At 43.8% G+C, this 10,595-nt stretch overlaps 2 protein-coding genes across 2 annotated transcripts; one reads left to right on the top strand and one right to left on the bottom strand.

Annotated features, from left to right (window-relative positions):
- Positions 1-3,580: 3,580 nt before the first annotated feature.
- Positions 3,581-7,772, top strand: LOC103648597 (uncharacterized). Its single transcript, XM_020548282.3, has 2 exons — positions 3,581-4,161; positions 6,080-7,772. Exons 1-2 carry the CDS (start codon positions 3,856-3,858, stop codon positions 6,914-6,916), a joined length of 1,143 nt encoding a protein of 380 aa, XP_020403871.1. The 5' UTR covers positions 3,581-3,855; the 3' UTR covers positions 6,917-7,772.
- Positions 5,512-9,391, bottom strand: LOC103646373 (ubiquitin carboxyl-terminal hydrolase 3). The gene is made up of 3 exons (XM_008671106.4): positions 8,790-9,391; positions 8,271-8,419; positions 5,512-8,175 (listed from the first exon to the last, which is right to left on the bottom strand). The coding sequence occupies exons 1-3, from the start codon at positions 8,910-8,912 to the stop codon at positions 8,169-8,171; spliced, it is 279 nt and encodes a 92-aa protein (XP_008669328.1). The 5' UTR covers positions 8,913-9,391; the 3' UTR covers positions 5,512-8,168.
- Between the last annotated feature and the right edge of the window lie 1,204 nt (positions 9,392-10,595).

Below are 10,595 nucleotides of genomic sequence, written 5' to 3'. Positions count from 1 at the left end.
AAACAAGTGAGCTTGACTTAGAGATAGGAAAATGAATTTTATTTGCAAAAATAAACCAAGTGGTGACAAAGAATGATCCAAATATGCCAAATTATAGTCAAAAACAATTTGGCCCTCATTTGCATTGATGTTGCACTTATTTTGGTTGCTTTTTGATGTGTTGGCATAAATCACCAAAAAGAGGGAGATTGAAAGGGAAATGTGCCCTTGGGCCATTTCTATAATGTTTTGGTGATTAAATGTCCAACACATAGTAAGTGAGTTGCTATGTGCCAAACAAGCGAGAAGAGCAAATCAAAGAAAAAGGTATGTTTCTAGACTTAGTACATTGTTTTGAGTACTAATGTGTTTTGTCTAAGTGCTATAAACATTGAGAAAAGAATTAGAAAAAGACTTGGCTCTGTGCAGCCAAACTTCAGCTCAGTCTGGCACACCGAACTGTCAGGTGGTGCACCGGACAGTGTCCGGTGCGCCAGGCTGGTCTCCGGTGAAAGTGCTGCTCTCGGGAATCGGCGGCGTACATCTATAATTCACCGGACCGGCCGGTGGTGCACCGGACTGTCCGGTGAGTCATCCACGGCGAACTCGGTGCCCTCAGGAAAAGCAAATGGGCGACATGGCTATAATTCACTGGACTGTCCGGTGGTGTACCGGACTGTCCGGTGAGCCAACGGTCGCTAGCGCCAACGGTCGGCCGCACAATCTTCGCGCGACGCATGGCTGCTCCAATAGTCGACGGGGGGCACCGGACTGTCCGATGTGCACCGGACAGTGCCCGGTGCGCCAACGGGCCTGAAGCTACAACGGTCGACTGTTCTCCGTATGGAAAGAAATCATGCACCGAACATGAACAGTAGTTGTCCGGTGGTGTACCGGACTGTCCGGTGCACCACACGACAGAAGGCAAGGATGGTCTTCCAAGTTTACCTCCAACGGCTCCTAGCTGCCTTGGGGCTATAAAAGGGACCCCTAGGCGCATGGAGGAGTCACCCAAGCATTCACTAAGCATCCTAAGACTCCAAGACTCCAACTCCATGCATTCGATTCTTTGTGTTAGTGATTTGAGCTCCATTTGAGTTGTAAACTCCGTGTGTTGTGTTTTGAGCTCAAGTCGTGACTTGTGTGCATGGTTGTGCTGCATATTTGAGTCTTGTGTGTGTTGCTCTTCCCAACCTTACTCTTGTGCGTTCTTTGTGATCAATATTGTAAGGGCGGAGGCTCCAACTTGTGGAGATTCCTCGCAAACGGGAAGAAGACTATAAGGAAAAACTGTGGTATTCAAGTTGATCATCGGATCACTTGAAAGGGGTTGAGTGCAACCCTCGTCTATTGGGACGCCACAACGTGGAAGTAGGCAAGTGCTACTTGGCCGAACCACGGGATAAAAATCGTGTGTCTTGTGTTTCTTTCTCTGTGATTGTTGTGTTCACAAGAACTCGCTACTTAGCCGTACTAACACTCATAACTAAGTTTTACGACTATTAGTGTTTGATTTTTACAAGATCACCTATTCACCCCCTCTAGGTGCTCTCACATTTGTTTAGACTCTGGTCTCTATTTCTTCTTAATACAATGGAACACAATTCTCCTGCGCGTTTCGAGAAAAAAATAGTAATAATACGAGGAATAAAGTCGTTTTACCAAATTTTTAAAGAATGGATCTATAATATACTATCTCATCTAGGATGGTTTGGTTTCTCAAACCAGATACACTATAAATGCATCTGAATCAAACCAAAGTAATCATGTTACAAAGCTGAGTTAGAAATTTTTTAAGGGCAAACTTATCCATACATGATTATTTTCTATATATTGTGTATTTTTGCAACACCGGCAGTTATGATGTGCTGCATCATGCAGGTTCCTACAGGATCCCGTGCACATCCTGCAAACCTTGGTGAATTATTCTCCGAGGATTCCTTGAATCCAGATGCCGACGACCCTTATGCTTTTGACTAGCCTGTGCTAAAAAAATGATTTCCTCCTTGGCAGATTTTACTTATTGAGCATTACTACACTTGTCACGCGACACTGAATACTCCCAGTACTGTTTTCGTTTATCATTGATTAACTTCTGAAGAATGGCAATCTTAACCTGGAACTTGCATTTTTCGAGTAATTTGGACTGGTTAATGCAAGACTAAGTTTAACTGGAGCTGTTGGATGACCATAACTATGGTTTGAAAACCATAATATAACTCGGTACCGTGCTGACTCCATAACACATTTCTTGTCAGTAATTTACCTACTCTCGCCAAGTTTAGTTCATGATTTTGGGTTAGCGTCGGTTCTAGTCTTTTTTACTATCAACAGTTTGATCAGCAGAAAACTACCAAATTTGTTTCTTACCATTAGTATGACATATTTTTGTCTGGAACTATAGATGGCCAAACGGGCCGCCCGGTCCAGCCCGACACTAGCACTATTAGTCACGACACTATTAGAACCTATTAGTAATCGTGTTGTACCGTACCCGCAGTCTAATGTCTAACCAGCGGCCCAGGCACTATAGTGCCTAATCGTGCCCTGGCAGCATTATACGTCACTAACACCTAATATTACCCGTGCCAGCCTAGGCACTATTTCATTTTAAAAGCTCAAAAAATATAGAAGCTTCTTAAGACTATACATATAATTTTAAAACTTGAATATTTATACCATTATAAAGTAAATTCATTATATTAAAATCATAACAAATAACAATTTACAATCACGTGCACATATCACAATCACATCTATAAACCACCGGTTGGTGTAAGTCGTGTCTAACCGTATCAGTCACTTAATCGTGTTGTGCTCGTGCCAGCCCATCATGCCAGGGTGGCGGCCCAATCATGACACTAGACTCGTGTCGTGCCGGTACTGGCACTATATGAATTGTGTCCGTGCCGTGTCGAAGCACTACCGGCCATGTCGTGCTTAGTGCCGGCCCATTTAGCACGACCCATTTGGCCATCTATATCTGGAACTAAGCATTGCATCTGCAAATTGATAGTGAATCCTTTGATGGGTTAGCCATGCGAGGATGGGTGTCTTTCTGGTCTTATTGGATGTTTGCACCTAACAACCTTTGACAGTGATGATCTATAATATCTCCAGCGTGAAGGGCATGGGTTTTGTTAGCTTGACAATCAACATTCACTTAATCACTTACTGGAGAACGTAGTAGACCTTAATTCTTAACCCAACGTTTGCTTAATAATATATCTCCAGCGTGAACTGCATGGGTTTTTGTTAGCTTAACAAATAACAATCACCATTCACTGATTGGAGAACGCAGACTTTTTTTTCTCGACCCAACGTCTGCTAAACAATAATATCTCCAGTGTGAACTGCATGGGCTTTGTTAGCTTAACAATCATCAATAACTGATTGGAGGACGTAGCCTTTTTTTCCTTTTCCTTGACCCAACGTCTGCTAAACAATACTATCTCCAGCGTGAACTGCCAGGCTTGCACATGACTTCACATGACTTGACGTAAGTCAGCGTTAGCATATTGCTTGCACACACTAAGAGGGTGTTTAGATCCAATCATCAGGGGGCCTCATCTTCGGCTACGACATCGGCATCTCAGGTGCGTGCTACTGCCTACCACTTTAGGTCCATCTCTCATCTCATATATACACAATGCATGCTCCAGCTTCATGGAACAGCTGCTGAGTTCCTCTCACAACAGAAACTATCCTATGTTCAAAACGAGAAATATAGCTCTGTTGTTGCTAGCTTGCTCTGAAACTCTGAATGAAGCACTCCACGCGTGTCATGACGCCTAGCTAGCCTGTTCCGCTGTTCGTCCTGAGGTAGCTGACCCCTGTCCTGATCATTCGATCGGCCATCAAGGCGGTGTCTCCGAGATGGAGCCGTTCATGCGGCGCTTCTTCCCGCGCGCCCTGGAGCGGATGGCGTCGGCCAAGGGGAACGAGTACTGCATCTACGACAGCCAGACGCTGACGGCCTTCACGTCGTCCCTGTACGTGGCCGGGCTGGTGGGCTCGCTCGTGGCCAGCCGCGTGACCAAGGCGACGGGCCGGCGGGCCATCATGCTCATGGGAGGCGCCCTCTTCTTAGCCGGGGGCGCTGTGACCGGCGCCGCCGTCAACATCGCCATGCTCATCGTCGGCCGCATTCTGCTCGGCTTCGGCGTCGGGTTCACCAGCCAGGTCGGTGAGGTCATTTAAAAGTTTTTCATATTAATTGGATTATATACCTATATATTCCCTCTGTTTCTTTTTAGTTGTTGGCTTGTTGCTAGATAGTTCAATTTTACACTATTCAGCGACAACTAAAAAGATGAAGTAATTATTAAAGTCGCGAGGATATATACATGATAGACACAAGCGCGAGTGCTGGACTAACTGGAGAGTCGTGTGTGCCTATCTCTCCTCTACTCGTATAAATCATTTTTTTTGACCGTCGTAAGTTTATTCCTCTCCCTCACTTTCGCATAACAATCAAGAACCTAGATAAAATAAAATAAATTTTATCTCTTTCTTACATGTTTAACCAACCATACAACAACCAAAGTGCATTATTCTCGTCGTATTATTCCCAACTTTCCATCTCTTTATCTATATGTATTATTCCCAACTTTTCATCTCTTTATCCGTCTCTGTCTCCCTCATCTAGATTTTTTCGCACCACCATATAGAGGACATTCTATTGGGCGAGTTGCCATAGAGGACATCAAATATGCCATCCTGCTGCCTTTCGACTCGCCATGCGTCGTCTATGTAATTATTGTGCTTTTAATTGAATTTTGGAGGGGTAGAGTTGAAAACCACAACCCAAAATCCTACAACCAAAACCCGTACCATATCATTTTCGTAAAGACAATATCATTTTTAAAAATTACACATTTAAAATTTGAATTTCAAATCTCTATTATATTATAGCCGTCAATAAGTAGATTAATCATGGAACAGCTATTTGAAGCCTTTTATTTTTCCTTGTGGACAATCTAGCTTGGACTGTGGGGTCCGTATGTTCCCACCATGGCACGCGACCTTCATGCTCAACGGCGAAACAATCTATTCGCTTTGGATTAAAGCTAGCTGTTTGTATTCTATAATCCATAAAGACAAAAACACCGTAAAATCGGTGAACAGGCTGAATGGCGGAATGCCAACGACAAACGATGGGACATCACGTTTCATAAGCTCTCATTGTCCTGCTCTCAATATGTCGACAGCTTATAATATGAAAAAAAAACAACAGGCAACATAAATATTAGGTACCTATCGGAAAGAACTTAAATATTGGGTACACATGGATATTCTAAAATGAATATCAACACAATCAGATTAAAAATCATTTTTCTCTCCGAAGGTTTTAAAGGTTAGAAAGCAGGAAACATATTCTCAACTGCCTTTTATACGCATGTTAATTGAAATTATCATTCAAGAATTCAATACGGTTCTATTGGTTACAACTCTGAAGCTCATGTGTATCAACTTAAAACATCAGTGACAAAGAGTATTTGAAAGATTAAACGCTAGGAAAGCACATGCTTAATACAATAGTTTCAACATATCAATAAATTCTGAAACTCTCTAATCACAGAAATGCCATGGAGGCATGGACAAGAAATCTACAAATGGCCAGCCCTTCAGAATGGTGGTACCGTTCATTTATTTATAAGGTCGGGCTCAGTTATATCTCCATGTAAAATAAAATTTCTATCCCTCCCTATTACAAAGTTGCTTTAATATTTAGGAGAGTACAACAATGTCATATTGTTGCATAGGCGTGTTGGGCACGTCTTCTCTTTGTAGACGCTCCCTTAATCTTCTCTTCTCCGAAATCCTTTACTATGGAGCCGAAATCCTTTATCTTCCTTTTCATGTATCTTTGGCTTGTCTGTGTGCTCCAAAGCTCTTCAAAGAGTTTTTTTTTCTTCGGCTTCTAACAACCATAACATAAAAAACTATCCAAACATAGATTTCATTGGCCCCCAACAGTATCCCACGCGGGATTAATTCGTTTTCTATAATGAGTTCAAACTATTAACCTAACTTTGTTTTATCATACAGTTTTTCCATGCCTTGTCATTGAAACCTAGTTTCCTTTGCCTTGTTTTAGGGGCTAAAACTGAGCAAGGTCCTCAAAGCACAAAGTGATGTGGAACTCTCCCAACTTCGAAAAGAGGTCAGCGAGCTAAGAAAAGACACCGCGAAAAACACTAAAACGCTAACTACTTTGTCCAAAGATTTTCTTGAATGCAAAAACATGGTCAAGGGTCTAACGGAGCAGAAGGATGTAATTCAGTCTGTCTTGGAGGCCAAGTATAAAAGGATTAGTGCCGAAGCCATCAAGAAACAGGAAGAAAACAATTCAGAAATTTTTGGGCTTCTACATCAGCTTGTCGAAGGTAACAAGAAGAATCATGATATCTTTGACGAACTTGCTGAAGAGAAGAAAAAGACCACTCAATTGCTAATATCCATGGCTGCTATGCAATCAACAGTGGATTCTCTCTACGACATATGCTCATGCTGCAAGCAACACATGTATGATACCTTATCTTTGGTTAGGGCACGACCGAAGCAGATGATCTTCAAGGATGCGGATACCAGCAAAGCTCTTAGATGGATGGATGGCGAGGTTAAAGGTTTTTCCCCTGTCTTGGATTCAAGTGGTGACTACTACGCCTTGGCCAATGCACGAGGCATTGCCTGCATTCTAGAGAAGGCTGATTGCTCCCACCTAAAGATGATGACACTAGGACTTAAACACTTTGGTGAACAACATCCAAACCCCTTCAAACATAAGGATGTGCAGCAAAGGGGGAATGAGGTAGCACGGGCCAATGTCAAAGCTAATATGAAAAAAGTTGTGTTGGTCACTTGCTTCGGATTGCTATGTACAATCATAAAAAGGCAACACAATGTTAAAAAGATAATCAATCTTCATTCTTAAGCAGAAAACGAAGGTTGAGACTTAACCAGACAAGTCATGACTTAATTGCATAAATATAATATCGTATTTCTCCTCTTTCGAAGGTTCCACAGAATGAATTAGAGCGAAGAGCGAAGGTGCTTTAGAGAAAAGATTACACAACAATTGTCCTGCCCTCCAAAAGGTAATTTATGCAGGACACTATTCATCTATTTATAGAGAATCGTACAACTTCGTACGAAATTACATTTACACCCACAAGGACTACACACATGATTTACAAATAATGCAAGGGCAACATTGTCTTTTGCTTTTAGCATTCAGGATGACTCTTCCTTGCATCGTCTCCCTGTGTCGCTATGACAAAGTTAGCTTCGTCGCCCCTCTAATGTCCTGCATCGAAGGTGTTCTAGTGCCGAAGCTCCTATAATACTTGGCAACCAATGGTTAAACGTGTTTTTAAGGACCTTTAAAAGACCAAGGCCCCAACAAGTTGGTTATTCACCTTTCATTTATTTTTGCATTATTCTTCTAGTATTGAGTCCTTATATTTTCCTTGTCGAAGGTGGATGAGTTGGCTAAGAAACACAAAGAGGCGTAGAAAATCAAGTTGACCAAAGTAAAGAAAAAAGATGAGGGTCATTCAGTGTCGCCCGCTGACTAGGTGTAAAGCTTGTACACTAGGGCGTTGACAAAGATTCGTTATGGTGGAGATATCTCAACCTTTGATTCCGCTAAGGACCCATCACCAGGAGCTAATTTAGGGGTATTTATCGAGGTTAGTTGACCCTGATAAAATTTATAAATATTTTAACAAAACACTGTTAAAGTTCATAAATATCTACATTATATAACAAAACTTAGGCTTTTCGTATCTTCGTCTTCATTTATTTTTGGCTTGTTTGTATGCTTCTAAGCTCTTCAAAGTGTTTTTCCTTTGGCTTTGGCTGACAACCATATCCTACAAAACTACCTAAACATGGATTTCATCAATTCGGACCTTTGAGTGGAGATCTTATCACCAACAATTTTGTTCGTCCAAGCTACAGCTAGATTAAAATTTCCTTTTTTGTAGGTAAATGGGAGTAGAGTGAATGACAATAATGATCAATACAATAGTAATATGTAGAATATATATAGCCATAAGCTGATTTTCTAACTATATTGGAATCATTAGATTAGGTTACCAAAGGGGATGAATGAGAGCCAATAAAAATATTGCTTTGGACAATCTTGGCTTATCTTCCAAAACTTCACGTAAACCTCTAAGACATCAAAACCTAAAAAATGATCCAAAATTAAGAACACCTCAATCAACTCTTGATTGAATTCTCTAAAAGAGTCTCTAGAGGAAGCAATCAGACCAAAAAGATACCCAAATATCTGAAGGAAGCCAAATCTGAAATCTCTCGGAGCAGCACGACGGTGCCACTTCTCAGCCTGACAGTGCAACTTCTCATCCCGATAGTGTTGTGGTCTAGCAGTGCTGCTCCCTATGCACGATATTGCTGTTTGGCCAGATTTCTAGAGATTGAGATAAACATTGACCATAGTTACATAGGGAGGATTCAAGACTATTCCCAAAACTTAAACTCCAAAAGGTCAAAACTTCGAGATCAGATTAGGAATTAAAAAAACAAATTAGAGTTTTCGAAAAAAAGGTCCAAACTCCTAAAGACTTGTGCTCGATATGAATAGCCCATACCAATAGGTGGCATATCTCGAAACTGGCGAACAAGTGCTAGAACATTATAATATCTAGCATATACACACCTACTACCTAAAAAAACCGAACCAGGCCGTTTCACTACACTGCCGCACTTACCAGTATCAAGCCAAGCATAACCAAGCATCAAATCTATTAGCTGTTAGTTTCAGAGGCATGTACCCATACCTGAAGGACACTGTTGCAGTAGCAGGTGTTGCCGAAGTTCTCGAGGCCGAAGTAGCGCTGGCCTTCCGGGAACTGGTCTCCGAGGGCCTTCTCAAGCTTGGAGCCGCTGGCTCCCATGACCATCCACCGGTCCCACCACCCAGAGGCGGCACCGGCGAAGTACCGGAACCCTGATCCGAGCCCCGAGCGGCTCCTCTCGGCGGCCGAGAGGCCTCCACCGTGGGCGATCGCACCGGATTTGCCGTCCTAGGGTTTGGTAGCTCCACGCGCGCGCGCGGCGGAGGGAGAGGGGAGGGATAGGAGTTGGCGGGAGGACGATGCGAACCCTAGGGGGTTTCGATCCGAGTGAGCGAGCGCAGCGAACGGTATGGCGAAGGAATCGCTGCTGCTGCTAGCACTCGCGCTGCTGTTCCTTCGCTTTGGGGTTTCTCGCCTTTTTCCAGGCGATGAAACGGGAAGACTCGCTTGACTCAGATCGGGCTCCCTTGGTGACTTGCAGGCTTGGTCGCTTGGTGGTTCTTGCTGTTTGTGTTCGAGCTCCCACTTATTCTGATCTGTTAGAATTATTCTTGGAGATCAATGAATTTATGGCTGAAAATAATTCTCAAATAAAACCATATGATAAATATATGAAAAGTCTAACTATACGGTGGAAGTGAATCAGAAAAAGCAACTTTTTTTTAGTTTCCAGCCTACGGTTCATTTTAAAGAATAAGTGATTCTCAGAAAAAAAATGTTGTTTGGCACTATTCTGCAGATTTATTTTATAGAATGGAGCGAAGCTCTCCCAAACAGAGTATTTGTATGGTTCCACATTTTTAATTTTAATCATATATGTAAGATAACAGTAATATTTATAATATATAGTTAATATTATTAAATAATATTTGAATCTATTTTGAAATTAATTTATTTAAAGATATAAATATTATAAATGTTTGTTGGGACCATAATTAGGGGTACCCCAAGACTCCTAAACTCGGCTGGTAATCACTATCAGCACAAGCTGCAAAGGCCTGATGGGCGCAATTCAGGTCAAGGCTCCGTCCACTCAAGGGACACGATCTCGTCTCGCCCGAGTCCAGCCTCGGACAGGAACAGTAGACCCAGGTGGATTCACGCCTCGCCCGAGGGCCTCCTCAAGCAACGGACGCACCTTCGACTCGCCCGAAGCCCAGCTCGGGCAGGCTTCACAGTGAAGCAACCTTGGCCAGATCGCCTCGCCGACCGACCGTATCGCAGGAGCATTCAATGCAAGGATCGCCTGACACCTTATCCTGACGCGCGTTCCTCAGTCGGCAGGGCCGAAGTGACCGCAGTCACTTCGCCCCTCCACTGGCTGACCTGACAGGAAAACAGCGTCGCCTGCCCTGCTCCGACTGCTGTGCCACCCGCCAGGGTGAGGCTCACAGCAGCCAAGTCCAGTCTCAGGCGCCATAGGAAGCTCCGCCTCGCCCGACCCCAGGGCTCGGGCTCAACCTCGACCTCGGAAGACGGTCTCCGCCTCGCCCGACCCCAGGGCTTGGACTCAACCTCGACCTCAGAAGACGGTCTCCACCTCGCCCGACCCCAGGGCTCGGACTCAACCTCGACCTCGGAAGACGGTCTCCGCCTCGCCCGACCCCAGGGCTCGGCCCCCGCCTCGACCTCGGAAGACGGTCTTCGCCTCGCCCGACCCCAGGGCTCGGCCTCAACCTCGACCTCGAAGGAGTCACCGCCTCGCCCGACCTTGGGCTCGGGCTGACCACGCCACATGGGGGTACATCATTACCCTACCCCTAGCTAGCTCAGGCTACGGGGAACAAG

The sequence above is a fragment of the Zea mays genome, chromosome 2 (assembly GCF_902167145.1).
Source record: "Zea mays cultivar B73 chromosome 2, Zm-B73-REFERENCE-NAM-5.0, whole genome shotgun sequence".
NCBI lineage: Eukaryota > Viridiplantae > Streptophyta > Magnoliopsida > Poales > Poaceae > Zea > Zea mays.
This window is presented reverse-complemented; position numbering and strand designations above follow the sequence as displayed.